At 31.0% G+C, this 16,961-nt stretch overlaps 2 protein-coding genes across 2 annotated transcripts; both read right to left on the bottom strand.

Annotated features, from left to right (window-relative positions):
- Positions 1–4,137: 4,137 nt before the first annotated feature.
- LOC137816490 (BRI1 kinase inhibitor 1) lies at positions 4,138–5,563 on the bottom strand. Its single transcript, XM_068619642.2, has one exon. It carries the CDS (start codon positions 5,312–5,314, stop codon positions 4,406–4,408), a length of 909 nt encoding a protein of 302 aa, XP_068475743.1. The 5' UTR covers positions 5,315–5,563; the 3' UTR covers positions 4,138–4,405.
- A 6,285-nt stretch (positions 5,564–11,848) lies between these two features.
- LOC137816488 (Protein phosphatase 2C family protein) lies at positions 11,849–16,732 on the bottom strand. Its single transcript, XM_068619641.1, has 10 exons — positions 16,523–16,732; positions 15,805–16,149; positions 15,114–15,285; positions 14,295–14,448; positions 14,141–14,204; positions 13,599–13,706; positions 13,163–13,288; positions 12,732–12,964; positions 12,446–12,645; positions 11,849–12,359 (listed from the first exon to the last, which is right to left on the bottom strand). Exons 2-10 carry the CDS (start codon positions 16,000–16,002, stop codon positions 12,331–12,333), a joined length of 1,284 nt encoding a protein of 427 aa, XP_068475742.1. The 5' UTR covers positions 16,003–16,149; positions 16,523–16,732; the 3' UTR covers positions 11,849–12,330.
- Between the last annotated feature and the right edge of the window lie 229 nt (positions 16,733–16,961).

Genomic DNA, 16,961 nt, shown 5'->3' with positions numbered 1-16,961 from the left:
CTCAAATTTTGGTATTCTACATCCCTTATCTTTTGAATCATTTTTACTGTACTTAAATTTATCTAACAAACACTAAGAAGAAAAAAATCCTATAAATATGACATGTTTCAGGTTGAGAAAGACACTTGAACTTATTAACTTAAAGTCACTACTTTCAACCAACACAAATTGGCGTCTACCGTAGGGCTCAAACCCATCATGGGGTTAGGTACAAAATTTCCTACCTTCACGGGACAACACTATACAAAATCATGAGAAATCAAAGAGGAATTATTCAATCAAAGAAGATCGTCATGCTCCAACCCTACAACAAATCCTAGATACCATGTGGGAGTTGCAACAGGATAAGACACAAGACTAGAAGAAGAGTAGAGGAGGCTCAAACAAAACAAAACTGATAACACAAAGAAGTAGAGTTGCATGCCATTTAATGGAGGAGGCTTTGAGAGCACATGAAGGGCTACATAAAACTAATGAGAAATTGCAACAAGTCATGTGCAGACAAATGACTCATTAGGGACAAGTCGACCCATATTTGATCCAAGCTCAAGCAAACTCACATCCTTTCTCCCAGGCAATCATGAATGAGTTAGTACCACCATACTACTTGGTATCCTAGATCATACCATTCTCTAGATCGGGAGACCCTGTGAGCTACCTCAAAACTTTCCTAGCTCAGATGTTGATCTTAGGGGCTTAGACGTAGTTCAATACAAAATGTTCGTGGGTACCTTCACAAGAATTGTCTTGCAATTGTTCAATGGGATTCTCGATGGCAATTACCTCTTTCAAAAATTTCTCTCAAATGTTTGTGGAACTGTTTGCGGCTAGCAAACTAAAGTTTCCCCATTATTTCTGACATTTTTTAAGGAAAACGAGTTGTTGAAGAACTACTTGAATCACTTTTATGATATCTCAATGCGGATTCATGAACCAAATGAGGAGTCACAATTTGTAAATCACTCCATCAAAATAAGTTTGAGTCTATGATCGAAATTTGTAATAAAGCCTCATCCCAAATTGAGGTCGAAGAGGTGTAAAAGGTCAGAGAAAAATGATAACAACCACCATGAATGGACATCGAAGAGGGAAGAAGACCATTGACAAAGAAGGCATTAGTGATATGTACCTTTTGTGCACAAAGGCTACATGAAGAAAAAGAAAGCTCAAATGTCCACCTTTAATACTATCTCAAAAACAAATCCTTACGGATAACAAAATTATCCAATAGACTACAACTCTCAAAAAGGACAATTTGGACTCTCAAACGCATCCAGATTAACATCCAGAATGTTTTAATCTCAATCTTCCAATCTCAAACTACTACTTAACAATAATAATCATAATCCTAATAATAATATTACTTATCATAATTATTTTAATAATATTAATAATAATAATAACAATAATAAACAAAATTATAATATAATCATTGAGATTATTTAGTATAATGGTTAATTTATCTACTCATAAAATTTGTGTTCGATTTTCTCTAACAACATATTATTAATAATAATCTTGATAAATATACTTTTTTATAATTGTGTGCCGTTAATATGGAGGGTTGTGATTTCAAAAGCATGATGATTAGCTTATACAATATTTACATTATTAAGGGAATTAAAGTCCTTATAAGAATATAAGAAAAAGGACAAAGCAAAGGTTTTATCTACACAAGTCATTTTCATTTTATATATATATATATATATATATATATATATATATATATATATATTGGTAGAATAGTAGTCATTGACATTAGTTAAAGGTGCTGACCAAACGAAACAAACTGTGGAAAGGATTAACAGTTTGAGAGAACAATTAAGAATTGGAAGTCACCACCATTCCAAGTGAATATTACGATGCATTGAGAATATCTAAAATATTTGCTTAATTTTTTTAAAAAAAATTGAGAGATTAAAATATTTTTTAATTGAAGAGACTAAGAATGGAGTTTTCACTCCAAATGTTAGAGACTACAAAAAATTAATGTAATAATTTTATTTTAATTAATTATCATATTTTTTAAAAATATAAAAATATTTATAGAAACGTGTAAATAAAGAATTCACATATTAATAATGCAAGAAGTGTTGATAAAATGTTTTGGTGATGAACCATTGAAGGGTTTGGTTGTTGTCTTGGTGACCTTTCTCTTGACCAAGATGACACATGCACCTGCTTTAAATGGGCTTTTATTTCAATTGGGCTTTTTGTTAAGTTCACCCTGTTTAAAAAGGAAATGACTTTGTGATTATCCCTACTCACATCTATATATAGACTTCATCATTATGTTCATTCTTTATGATTAGTATGATCTTTGTGACTTTCACCACCATTTCTCTATCATGAAAGTTACACACATTTCAAATGTCAACATTTATATATATATATATATATATGGTATCATCATTGCTTGGTTCTCTATTAACTTCCCTTAATTGTTCTTCACCTATCCCATCCCTCTTCAATCATGTCTTTCCTTTAATTTCACTAATAATTATTTTGATTAAAATATATCCCCCACTTTCTAGTTCTTTTTCAATACCATTATGGGTGGGGTCTATAACTAAGATTATTGAACCTTTTTTTAATTTTATTGATAGTTGAATCAACTCAACCAAAGTTAAGATTTGGTTCAATGTTGGAGAAAATCAATCACAAACAAGACAAAAAATATATATAATACACAACAAGGTGCATCATGAAAAACAATCAAAAAGTTCAACATTCTTTATCTACATAAAGGAAAATGTTATAAAAATATTTAAATATATTGATGAACCTCTTTTAGATAAACTTGAATATTTCATATCAAATAGTAATTGGTATATTTGTTCACTAAAATACCCATGTTTAATGTTACACTTTTGAAAATGTTAACGCTAGAAAACATTACAAATGCTATTTTGGAATAAAACAAAATCTCTAAAAACAATTATATTAATTTTGAATTACTTATTTACAAAACAATTAATTGTTATATTTTCGGGTTCTTTCAGAAATTCACCACTCTTTTTGTATCAATTTATTATGCTAGGAACCTAGAATACATAATTATAATTTACACTACAAGAAATTTATTAAATATTAATCAAATTTAGAGATAAAAAAATAATTAATCACTATATTAACTAAAAAATTATTAATATATAAAATAGTTTCTATTATTAATAAAAAATAATTATTTTGACCATTTGATTATTTTCTTTTAATAGTGTTATCTTCATTAAAAAAATTACTAAAAATTTACTACAATTAGCATTCTCCCACTAAAATAATAATCCAACTTGTCTTAAATCACAATCCTATGAATTGAATGAGTTAAAAGGTTGTTTAGATTCAACGAGTTAGGTTTAGTTTTGACTCTTTGGATCAAGAAGTAGGAAACTCTCTTTCAAGTTCTTAACAAAGAATCCAAACACCATGGAACACCCCTTTCTCTTTTCACATGTGTTGTTTCTCTCTCCTTCCTTGTGTCCTAATAATAAGATATATCATACTATGAGTGCCAACCAATATTATTAGGTGTTGTAATTAGTTTGTGTTTGAAACTATAATCACACAATCATGATATTCCTTATGTTTATAGGCAAAAAAATTGGTTGGTGTGTGGACTTAGCTTTGGTCACTGTTAGGTATATCAGGAACCAGTTGGTTCACACCCTTTCAGCATATATATCAGAAAAAATTCATATAACTTTTCTTGACATGATTGTGACAGGGTAGAACAGATTATTTGGCAAGGAAATTGAATCAATCAGGTATATCTGGTCCAAACACGTCTCAATAGGATATGATTTTGAAAGAAAACAAAATACCAACGCAAAGGAAAATGAAAGAAAAAGAACAGAAGGACAATCTAAGAGAAAATATTGGCCCTTAATAAGATAAAATCTTACATTTCTCAGCCTTCTAGGGTGGTGCACATTCATGTCAAAATAGCCACACACAGAGAGAATCAGTACCATTTTCTTAACAAAATAACAAATAGTTTCGTGTGGATATCTCTCTCTTATCAACCCTTGTTTTCTGGATACATATCAATTATTCTATCATTCATCTAACTGGGAACAGAACCTGACAATGCCTGAAGCTTCCAAAAATCCATACATATATACACTACATACTATAATATAATACAAGTTGATCAAGATTCTAGAACTTAATCGAATAATTTCAGGTTTTTTTATGGTACATTATTTTATATGCATCATTATTCAAATATCACATCAAAATTTAGGAAATAACACTCTTAAGGAAACAAAAATTCTCTATTCAACTCGTATCAGTATCAATTTTCATCTCAGTGTCTGTATTACATAGATTACGAGTTCATGTTGAGAGAAGTTTCTGTGTCTGACATGTCTGGAACAGATTGTGTTTGAACAAGACACCACAAAAATCAGCATTTGAGTTTCTCTTCTTTTGCAATTGAATTTTTGCAGTGAGCAATTGCAGCTTGAATGGCTGCTTGCAACTCTTCCATGGTACTGTCCCTAGCAGAAGAAGGAAGAGGTGTGGTTGCAATCAAGAGGCCACTATTTGTTGGAGAAGTCCTCATTGATGCTGGTGCTGAATATTGTCCTCTCCAACCCTGTTTGTAATTTCTCGGAGTGACATTTCCTGAATAAGAATAACACTGTCCACTTCTAATCTTCTCTCTTTGTCCTTTGAAAAGCATCTTAGGATGAACCATTTTCAAGTACTTTTTCATTGCATGGATCACATCAAACCTTGCCTTCTTCTTGTGCTTCACTTTATCCTCCTTACTATCTTGGCACCCTTTTTGCCCCTTGGCTAATCCAAACAATGAAAAGTTAAATTTGGACTTACCTTGTACCTTTTTTCCTATGTTGTTGCTGTTGTTGTGTTGGTCTCTTTTGCTGCTGCTGTTGCTGTCTGAGGTGGTGCTGTTGCTGCCACTATCCTTAATGGGGTGGTTTTCATCTTGTAATAAGTCTCTGATGGGGAGGGTGAAGCTGTCCATGGAATTGGTTGAAGAGCGGGGTGATGAAGGGAGGTGTAGAGGGAGCAAGTGACCATGGAAGAAAATGTCATCAGCAGGAGATAAATCAAGTGCAATAGAAGATGGTTGAGCTTTGGAGTTATCTTCAGGGAATGTGTGGTGGTGGAGGGAGATTGTGAAGGAGAACTCTTGAGAAGGGGAAGAGGGTGTTGAAGATTGAGGTGATGATGAAGTTTGGTCTTCTCTGTTTTCTTGTTGCCATGATAATTGGGGTGGTGGTGCTGCTTCAATTTGTTGCTTTGGCACATAGTTTTCTGTGTTCTTTTGGTGCCGATGAGTCTCCATAGCAAGATTTGATGCAATATCTAAAATTCTTGGTGTTTAGTCTTTTCTTTTTGGTGGCAAGAGAATTGAAAAATGCTTTGTAATCTTCTTTTTGTGTGAGTGTCAAATAAACCTTTAGAAGGGTATAAAGGAATCAAAAAGGAGGAAAAGAAAGAGAGGGACTCTTCGTCAAACTGCATTTGGTCTTTTGAGTAACTTTCTTTTGACAAAAACTAACCATCTATGCTATCCTAATTCTCACAGTTCTTACAGCAGATATTTACCTGTGTTTTGTAAAACTGATTCTCAGAGTTCTTACATACCATACGTCTTTTGAGTAATTTTTTCTCCACACCTTTTTTTTTCTTCTTTTAATCAGTAAAGAATCTAATGAATAAAAAGTTACACTCTTAGAAGTGTCCCAACCCATATACAAAAGATAAGAAAACTTATCAACATTGATCATATACTTCCAAGATACAACGTATTTTTTAAAGGTTTTGTTGATCCTGATCATGTCGAAAAGTCGTGTCAAAAAGTTGAGAGGTTGAGAAGTTGAAAGAAAAAAAGTACCAAAAGATATTAGTAGAAATCTTACGTAAAAAAAAAAACATATATGAGTTAGGGACAAAATTATAAAATAAAAAATCAATAATAAAGGATAAATATAAGTTTTAATATGAAGTGACAGGTTGAATAGATCCATTAATGAGTAGTATAAATAGATAAAGTAGTTAGTTCTGTAGTTTAGTTTTTTTACAAAATACTGATTTAAGTTTGGAAGGATTCTTACAAATACAACACTTTATAGAGAGACTTAGAGATATTTTTAGAAACACAAATGATCGAGAGAAAGAATGTACGGAGAAAAAAAATCAAGAAAGGAAAAATAAGGATAGATCTTGAAGACACTCTCCTGTGAAAAGTTTTTACAATTACACTCAACATCAAATACAAATATCTTTCTTAATAGTGATTTAAATCTTAGTTTGGCTTGAAAATCCTAGTTGAGTTGATGGATCAGTGTCATTATTTTGTTTTGTGCTACAAAATTTGGTATTAGTTAGAATTGTGATTATATTGTTGTGTGTTGGAGTGTGGTGTGGGAAGAATGGAATGAGTGATGAGTGGTGTGCATAGAAAGGGTTTGGGAAATAAGGTCACAAACAGCCAAATTTAGCAGCAGAACATGATGGGGTGGGATTGGCCACCTTCATTTCACATCACACATTTTCCACTTTATCAAATTTCTATCACAATTTATTTATTAAAATTTTCTTCCCATTAAACTCTTACTTGATGTCTAGTTGTCAAATTGTAATATTTAAAAAATAAATAAAAAATAAACCATCAAAAGAAAGAAAAGGAGAAACTTTTTTGGCTTATTATAAGTTCCACACCTGTAACATTCTGTGCTTAACACTCCATCATCACATATTATAAAACAAACACAAAGAAGAAAAATAGGGTAAACAATTAACTATAATTAATAAATGTTTAATATTTCTTTTCATTATTTATCCACATGCATTTAATTTAATTGTATGGTCTTACAACATCACAGATTTATTCATTCTGTATAAAAATTCACTCAAATATTAAAATTATTAAAATGAATATTTAATTTAATTTTGAGTGACTTTTAATTGACTCGATTTACTCTACAATAGCAGCAGCACATCACTTACTTTAATGATAAATTTTTTGAAAATAATGTTTCTTAAGTTTAATCAACTTTTGTAATTAATAAGATAAAAAAAAAATTAAAATAATATATAGTATTTCAACTTACTCTTCCCTAATCCTTTTTAATAAAAATGCTATATCTATGTTACAATAATATTTTATAGGTGTTAAAATAAGTTCACACTTGTACGTCATTTTAAGCTGGAAAAAAATACTTAATACAGATTAAAATGAATTTAACTTACTTAACTAACTAACAAGTTAAATAAATTTGAGCTAAATTGAATGTGGACTGATCAGTAAAGTAACCTACTTCTGTATAAATAAATTTAGAACCTCCTTTATTGACTCAATAACATTTTTTAACTATTTATTTATAATAAATAGGTTGATCGATTCAATTTATAATAAGTTGTATTTTGATACGACTAATATAGTCTCACACCACTTAACAGTCGAGGTTAAAGGTAAATATAGTCTCACGTCACTTAAGAATTGAGGTCAAAGACAGTTTTAATACATTTTACTCTCTTAATCCATCCAGATGCTTAATAAAGACAAAACTGTAATGAAACTCAAAAACTTCAAAGCAGACAATATTAGAATAATAACGCGTCACTTAGATCCCAATTTAAAAATTACTTATAATATCAATAGTTATTTAATTTATAAAATATTATCTAACTTAATAAATATAAAACTAATTATTTTTTATCTTTATCAGTTCGAAAATTTTCTAACCCACTAAAACAAACCACGTGAAAAGATTTGTTTCAAACCCAACTCTATCAAGTAAACTCATTTGACACTACTACTAATTAATGGTTTTATAAGATATTGTAATTAACAATGTATGTTTTTAGTTGTAAAAAAGCTAAATAAAAAAGAACTAATAAGATCCTATTATAGTCATTGGTATGGATGAACACATAAGGTTTTAAAGTATTGTAGATAATTGTTTGAGTCTCCTGAAAAAGAAAGTTTGATGTCCGTTTACACCAAGAGTTTGAAAATAGCACCGACTACTTCAAAAGGAATCTTTGAAAATAGCAAATTTATTTTTGGACTCTTGTGGAGAGATAGAGATAGGACCAAAAATAATTATAATGGATAAAAAAAACATTATAAGTGATTAAGGATCTAAATCACTCCATTATCTTCATCTTCATGAATCCATTTGAATATTTTTTTTTAAGCTTGGGATTATTAATTTATTTTGGATTAAAAACTTTCACTTTATTCTAATAGACTTTATTAAAATATTTTTAATGATATAATAGATTTTCATATAATTTTCTCTAAGGGTTCTTTATTCCTTTATTAATAGGTATAAATCATATACATATCGTTTTTGTTAAATATGAGTTTTGATTTAATTCTCCATTTTTTTTAGTATTTTTTTTAATAATAATTTTTTATATAATAACAAATAATTGTTATTATTTGAGATGTTAGTCTAGTTTAGATGTTAAGTTTTCACTAAAAAAAATCATAAAATAAAAATTAATTTTAGAAACTAAAATAATTAGTTGCTATAGTAACTAAATTAGACACATTTTAAAGACTAAAAATAATTTTAGTTTCTAAATTAGTTTCTATTATTTAAATTCTAAATTTGATAAAAAAACATTGGTCGCTAATTAAATACTAATTTAGAAACCATTTAATAATAATAGAAATTAATATAGAAACCAATTTTTTTATTTTTAAAATATCTATAATTTAGTTATTATAGTAACTAATTATTTTTGTCTTTAAAATTGATTTATATTTATTTTTTTCTTGTAGGTTTATAATGATGTTTAATATGAAATTTTTTATAAAAAAAATAATTTTAATAAATATATATTTATTGGTTATGTGTGTGGTATAGTTTGGTCCTTGTGATTGAGTTCCCCACGTGCACTCAAAGGTGTTTGGTGTTTAGAAAGCAAGAGCCTAACAAAGAGTCAAAAAAGGAGTAACCAAACATATACAACTCTCCAAATTCTAATCTTCATTTTATGTCAACTAGTGAATCACCCTATTCCTTTGCTATTCAATATTCTATTCCTTTCATTTTCTTTCATTTTCATCTCTCACTTTTGCACTATACCACTTAAAATAACCTCTTGTTACTTACATTTTTTTCAGTGTAGTTACATAGAATGAGCAAATAATATCCCAATAGTGGATTACTATTGATGTTCTTGGAAATGTAAAAAGCAGAGACACACGTTGACCCCATAATTAGTGTAGTACAATCATATGAAGAGTGAAAGTAATTTGTTGCTAACGAGAATGAGATCATCACCACGTGAACACATTGAGTTTCACACTTTTTTTTATATCCTCAATGCCACCTAAAAACTTTGAAATTCAGTTTATCAATTACTAGCCATACATATTTATCCCAATGGAATAATGTTTTAAACTATAGATTAATTTTACTAGTTAGATTTAAAGTGGTGTTAATAGTCTAAATTATTATTTATTTAGACAAATGATTGAATTGATATTTAAAAGGTTAAATATATTTTTTATGTTTTTTTGGTAAAAAATAAAAATAATAAACAAAGAGCACTAAAGGGATGTTTTAACTATCTTGTGAATAAGACAATTATGACTTTACTGATATAATGGGATCACATAGATGAAATTATTCAATTAATGAGAGTTGAAGTAGGTTCATTTAGCTGAGTTTGAAGGTTGAAAGAACTTATCAGAGCAGATCAAATGGATTTACCTGTCATATGAGATTATGAGATATTGAGATGATTATGCATATGGTTGTATGGATTTCACAGTGACTAGTATGACAAGTGCAAGTCTCTAAATGTTAATTTCAATACGCGAGTCTTCTAGAAAACAAAATAACATCTTATTGAAACAAATAGCAAAACAAAGTTGTTCCTAATATTACCAAACTAAATCCGAAAAAACTACTCTCTTCAAACCCGCTAAACACTTTCTTGAACCATAGTTGTTCCTTTTATGTATTTTCATATGAAATTGATTTTTATCCATAGTCAAAATTTTAGACTTCTTAGATATTTGGAGAATAACTGATAATTTTAGAACAATGTAACTTTTTTTTATAGGATAAAGATTACTTAGTTCATCAACACTAATATTAAAAACTTTAATTTATTATTATTATATTGAATTTTGTTAGTAGTTTTGCTTTTTGTTAATGAAGGGTGTAGTTTATGAAAAAGTGGGCATGTGAATGAGGGTGAAATTTGTGTGTGCTCGTGTGTCTATGGCCCTACATTGACTGGGAAGGACACAGAAAGATAATGAAAAATGAAAATGCAGAAAAGAAAAGGAAAGAAGAAGAAGAAGACGACTTAGGTGTGCATTGTGGACTTAGACACACTTGAAGCAAACATATAAAAAAAAATTATGAATGGTTTTAGGTGAGCATCTTAATCATGGGGCCATTATTTGCTTCTTGCCAAAATATTATGTCATTTAAAAAATTTAAAGAGTGAGAAAAATGGAAACATAAGACAAATATAATAGTCCTTTACCCTCATGTCTTCAACCTAAATACTTTAAAATGGAAAACCATTCCTTCATTTGCTTATATTAATTCAATGGTGATTTTCTTCACATTTTTTAAATTATTATTTGGTTTTCTTGGTTTTATATTCACACTTTTCTTAATACTATTTTGTATTGTTTAGTCTTAGATTTTAGAATTTTTTATTGTAGTATTGTTTTGAACGAAAATTTAACTTTAAGATTTCATCCAAACAAAAACAAATATAATTTAGGGATTTTTTTGGACTAGCAACCTTAAATATTTTCAATTTGTGAGTGAAAAAATATAATATATTTAAATAAAATAAAAAATCAATATAAACATTAAATCATGAAAAAAAAATATCTTAATACTCACTTTTAAAAATATCTTAATACTCACTTGTGTTAATTTTGAATGATATAATTGATAAAGTTGAAATCTTTGTTAAAACGTTTCAAACTATAAGGACTAAATTAAAAAAAATTGATAAAATTACAGGGACTAATCAGTGGAAAGATTGATTGTCAGAAATCATCAAGAAATTATCATTTCTTCATTCATTGGACTTATTGCAAATCAATAACAATTAACAGGTTAAATTGATTCTTAGATCAATATCAAATTCTCAATTGCTTTTCTAAATAATTGTCTTTTTGACAGATAGCAAAACTCAATAGCTAGGAGTCACTATTCTTCATAGATGGTGTGTTTTAGTTGCCTTTCTGAATGATCATGTTCAAACTCGTGAGTCTTTATCATGTAGACCTTTAAAATTAATATAGGTATGTATAGTTACTTGTTGGATCATAGCTTTTGCTTAATAATTGGGTAAATTACAATGGTATTTCTTAAATAAATTTCAAATTATGCTTACATCTTTCTTTCTTTTTTACATTTACAATTGTCTTTCTCTTATGTGTATAAGTGTAGTAGTTTTAAAACTTAAAATGAGTAAATGGACAACGCAATGTAAAAAAAATGTGATAGTATATTTTTAAAACTAAGAAAATGTGTAAGATTTTAAACAAACTAGAGCATAATAGTAAACAAATTGCTCTTATTTTTGGGTCTAATGCTCCAAAAAAGAATTGTCGTAAAAGACACAATAGTAGTAAAAACATGATAGCATCTATTTTGGGGAAACGGTTAAACATTTTTCAAGGATAGGGTGTTCAAATGCGTGCAATGATGCTCATACATCTAATAGAAAAAGAAAAAAAAAGTTGGGTGGGGTGTAAATGTGTAATGTACTAATGTGTTTTTGTTCCCTCTTTTTTTTGGGAGACTTTAGGAGAGGGGTAGGGGGATTGAAGAAGGTAAGGGATACTTCTAGCTAACAATCTGTTACAAAAGACCTAATGTTGGTATGGCAAAAGGAAATGTCAATAGAATGATGAAGGAACAAATCATTCAATAGGCTTAAACACACATCTAGCCTACAGTAAATTGATTCCATGAATTCTAATTAAACTTCCTATATTACATTACAATAACAAAGGCTACTTTCATTAAAGGTCAATAGTGATTCCAATAGACCCGTATACAAATGAAAGGATCCCAAAAAAACGATATAAAAAAGAATGCATTACCTCGGACAGCTTGGTGTGACTGCCACATTTAACACAACCCTTCACAACACTTGGTTGTTGCTATTTCATACTTCCAAGTCAAGAATCTTCTAAGGGGATGCAATTGGTTTTCATATGCATTTTCATTTGGAATTCCAAATTATATCCATAAAGCCCCTGTGCTAATAGAAGGGAATCTTTGTTGCTTGGATGTTTGACCTTGCCATCATATTCACAATTTTTATCACTCTCAAAATGCAAATATACATGAGAGTTCAGTCGTCACTTCCACTGCTAAGTCTACCTGAAATCAGAATAAAAAATATCGGGTTATATTATGGACACATCTATCAAAGGAAGATGGCCAACAACGAAGGGTTATCAAAACACCTAATGATCTTTTCCCTTCCATGGCTTCTTTCTTCTCTTGGCAACTTGAGCACAGGAAAGGTCCGTCCCAGGGACGAAATTTTGTAGAATTGGATGCACCCTCATGTATTGAAATGCCCTCTCCAGGTTTTATCTCTACTTGGCATACTGCACACATAAACAACTTAAACATGTTGCAGACTGGATATTTAGTATCGAACCTGCGATTTAGACGAACATTTTACTGTCAGGAGAAAAAACTAGAGAGCAAGTGGTTAAACTTAGACGAGTTGTTACAAAAGTAGACCTCTCAGAAAGCATGGCAGATCCTTCTTCATACAATTCCTCCACAACATCTGGCTCAGCGTACTCTTTGTCGTGACAAGAAGATGATTCAGAAGACTTTTTACGAAACATGGACTTGAGCATTCCTTTTACCGGCCTCCTTGTTTGTGCAGAAACAGATGGCTTCTCCAGATGTAATATATCAACAACGATGCAGGTTGTATCATCTCTAAGTCCCTTTGCTTGTACAGCTTCCTAAAGATAGAGAGAGGGTACAAACGGCACAAAAACATAACTACTGGCACCATATAACAGTTATCAAGAGAAGCTAAGAAAATCTAAATCTGCAAACAATGTATCTTATGATGTTTGAGTCCAGATGATTACTATTACACCAAACATGAAAACAGCCCCAGGAAACAAAATGATTCAAAATTTGTACATTAATCTCACTTTAACAATATGCGGTGCTGCGGCATCAGGTGACATGCCACGACAACAATCAAGGGCTACTTCTGCAGGTAGAGAATCCCAAACACCATCACTGCAGATAACAAGCCGGCCTCCAGCAGTGGGCAACTAAATAAAGATTAAAAAAAAATGGGAGAGAAAAAGGAAGAAATTAAATTCTTCATTTAAAAAAAGAGAGACTAATGGATTACATGGACACAAAAGATAAATTCACAACAAATGAATCTAATAATTTGATCCACACAATATCCTGAACCATCATGCAGATGGCAGAAATACTTGCTTAGAAGAGATGTGAAAATCCGTGTAGAATCAAACAGAGGAAGATAAAGGAACTATGTAAAGCAAAAAGTGTGCAAGAGAAAAGTTACTAATCAACAAAAGAAACGGCTTTAAGTGACGTAGAGTGGTGACTAACCTTCACTTGCTTTACATGCGGTACAGGGACAATAAATTCACCAACATCCATATCTCCAATAGATCGCGAGAGACACAAGCCACCGGGCCAACATCTCAAAGGACCAACCTAAAATATAAGTTAATCTAGTCAGGCATATTGGTATGACAAACATTTTTTACAAAGAATATTGGTAGACAACAAATATGGTCTGTATAGTACAAAATCTAAACAACAGTGTCCTTTAATTGTAAAAGTTCTAATGAAATGCAAAGTGCACTATGCTTTTATGTTGATATGGTCTTATCACCTAATGTTATCAACAAAAGTACCCTCGCCTCTCAGTTCTCCATGATGTGATTCGTCTAGTTTACTTCTTAATCTCTGTGTATGTAGTGTAATTGGGCAAAGTATAGGTACCAAAAATAAAAGTATTATAAGGAATCACATAAAAAACACGCCGTTCTCTATCTTATTTTGTGGCCATAGGAAGTGTAGTTGAAGCTTGTTACGAAGTAAATACCACTTAAGTTAAAAGGGCTCATGATTAAAAGGGAATGTACCTCTGCACCTCCCCCTGTATTTAGCCGACCAACTTCACCACCGCTAGAGGTGATTCGCACCCTTCTGATGTAAGTAAAAGAAGGGTAAGTCTGTGTTATAACAGAAATTCCAAATCGTTGTTGAAAAGGAAAAGACATTCAATTAACAACGTACTCCTCTTCATTCGTGTCTAGCCTGTGATCTGCAGACAAGTAATAAATCTCACCATCAGAAGATTCAAGTACACAACGGGAATCGCCAACTGATGCCACTGTTACAACCCAACCTTCTATAATCACAAAGGTGACAGTTGTTCCAGATTTTTGTCCTGAAAAAACAAAAAATAGCAAAAACAAATAAATACTATCATCAGTCAAGCTCAGGACCTCATCATATTAATAACTTTTATTAGTAATTGATATTCTTTATCAAGAATCTAATATTAAACCCCCCACCCCAACAAGAGCTAGGTGAAAAAACCCTTAGGAAATATGTTACAAAAGCAGTAAATGAATCCAGTATGTTAAATTCTAGAATCTCAAGCTGAAACTAAGCAAAAATCATTAAAATAAATTCCAAAATGGGGAATTATGTAAATATTTTTTAGAAAGGTAACTACACACTTAACTAACTTTAATCAAGAAAGTATGAAACTGCACAAATTGCACCTATCATGGGCTAGATTATGATAACTTTGTTTCAAACAGAGCCAGTAGCAATAGCAAACCTTCTTATAAAGGTTAGAAATACGAAATTTATACTAAGGTTTCAAAATAAGGTCAGCATGTTCACGGTACATATCTGCAAAGCTTTTCTTTATCATTGTTTAACATTTTAACTTTAAATGTAGGATAAAAAGAAAAGTTAGAAATATGTATAAATATTTTTAGTGATAGTACAATTGATATTCAAGTTGATGTACATGAATTCCCTCCTAAACAAATAGTTAACAAAGGACCAAACAAACACTAAAAGGAATTTAACAATTTATACCTTTCTCTTGAAAATCTTTATCAGTTTTTACAAAGCCAGCAACTAAAGCCCTGGGCAATGCTGCTATCCACTCGTCTCTGTTAAGATCCGGAGGAATTGCGCTTAAAACGTTATTTAGAAGATTCTCCTTAGTATAAATAGCAGCGGCAGATCCATTGTGTCCATCAAACATCTGTAAAACCTCTAAATCAGAAAATGAAACCACGGAAAACTAAAAAATAGAACAATAACAATAAATAAATGATAGTTCAAAGAATTATAAGCGTTCAGAGGGTAGCTATAGTCCTTCTGTCATCAAACTAAAATCACTGCACAAAAACAAATCTTGAAAATAAAAAGAAAACTGAGGCAAAAACACCTAGAAAATGTATTAGTCTATTCACATCAACATAGCAATAAAATCAATAATATGTAACTTGCTAAAGTCTTTCCGCAGTCTGATTTAGCCATGAACTCAAGTAGATCAAATATAAGAATAAAAACAACAGATTGGATTCTAAGTAAATTTACGAAAAGAAATCACAGTCCATAAGCCTGAAATTTTTACGACTCTCTCGTTCATAATGCCCCGTCCATAGAATGATAACGTAAAATACATATCACATTAAAATCTACTGACAAGTTTCAACCCTCAAATCCTATATAATAAACATTTCATTCAATCTGGAAAGGAAAGCCGTCAGAAACATACCCCAAAAACTGAATATGTAGAGACCCCATCCCCCACCATCCTTTGGCATTCTGTTTTAACCAGTGTTAAATCCTCCCCTTTCTTGCTTTGGCAAGCTTGACCATGAACAATCTCAGGATTCTCAATTTTCTCATGAGCCAATTCACGCTTAAGGAGCACCGAAAGAGGAACCGTTTGGTGTTCACTCCTGGCAGCCATTTCTCTCGCTCCCGCTCAATCCTTAAATTCCAAATACCTCTACCGCACCACAACACCAACAATTGTAAGAAGAAGAGCAGCAGCAACAACAACAACAACACGTTCCCTGCAACTTTAAACCTCCATTCTGTGAAATTAAATGCAATCCTAAATATGGAAACAAAACAAACGCGCGTTAATTAATAAGCAACTAAATCAAAACCTTAACGGAAATTTCCATATTATCACAATTAATCCAACATTTTCATGCAAATTAACAGAAAAACCTATGTGGCTACAATCAAGATCGCAATGCATACAGAACGAAGAGAGTAACAAAACAATTATATCAACACCACTCGCCAAGAATGAAAAAACATAAATAAATAATAAATAACTTCGAACGTTGGTCGTTGTTGGAGCAAATAGAGAGAAACGCAACAAGAGATTCAATTAAGCCGATAGAAATACGGCAATGAGGGAGAAATAAATTGGCAAAAGGAGGATATCGGTGAATAGCGAATCGGAATCGAGAATTTACAGTGGAGAAGGAAAAATGGCGATGAGGTTCAGGCGCGAAAATGTGGAGGCAGGCTGAATTGGATTGTTGTGTATGATCGAGAAACACGGATCCCAACGTCCTGCAAATATTCCATTGTTGGTTTTCGTTGATACAGACAAAGAAAGGAAGAGAAGGGAAAATAAAAGCGTAAAAATGAACCATTTCATTTCTAAAGAAAATCAAAATTACAGAAAGCATAATGCTATGACGTGGCAAAAACGCTTCGTTTTCACTTGGCTCGGCTCTGTCAGCCAGCTAGCCTATAAGGGAGTATTCATTTTCTCCTCCACCCTTCACACCCCGCACTTGCCAAATATCATTTTTAATTCTTCAAAACAATTTATTTTATTTATTATTTTAATTTTAATATATATATTTTGGGTTTCCGATATTAATATAGTCTTACATTACTCAGAAA

The sequence above is a fragment of the Phaseolus vulgaris genome, chromosome 1 (genome assembly GCF_051622355.1).
Source record: "Phaseolus vulgaris cultivar YP4 chromosome 1, ASM5162235v1, whole genome shotgun sequence".
NCBI lineage: Eukaryota > Viridiplantae > Streptophyta > Magnoliopsida > Fabales > Fabaceae > Phaseolus > Phaseolus vulgaris.
The sequence above is the reverse complement of the archived record's forward strand: the minus strand, read 5'-3'. Positions and strand labels throughout refer to the sequence as shown.

Bases quoted from the DNA above. Each gene is read 5' to 3' on its own strand.
- LOC137816490 (XM_068619642.2), bottom strand. From the start codon at position 5,314: ATGGAGACTCATCGGCACCAAAAGAACACAGAAAACTATGTGCCAAAG.
- LOC137816488 (XM_068619641.1), bottom strand. From the start codon at position 16,002: ATGGCTGCCAGGAGTGAACACCAAACGGTTCCTCTTTCGGTGCTCCTT. The intron at 14,205-14,294 runs GTACGTTGTTAA...TACTTACATCAG, and splicing joins CTAGACACGAATGAAGAGGA to AAGGGTGCGAATCACCTCTA. The intron at 13,707-14,140 runs GTACATTCCCTT...CTTATATTTTAG, and splicing joins ATACAGGGGGAGGTGCAGAG to GTTGGTCCTTTGAGATGTTG.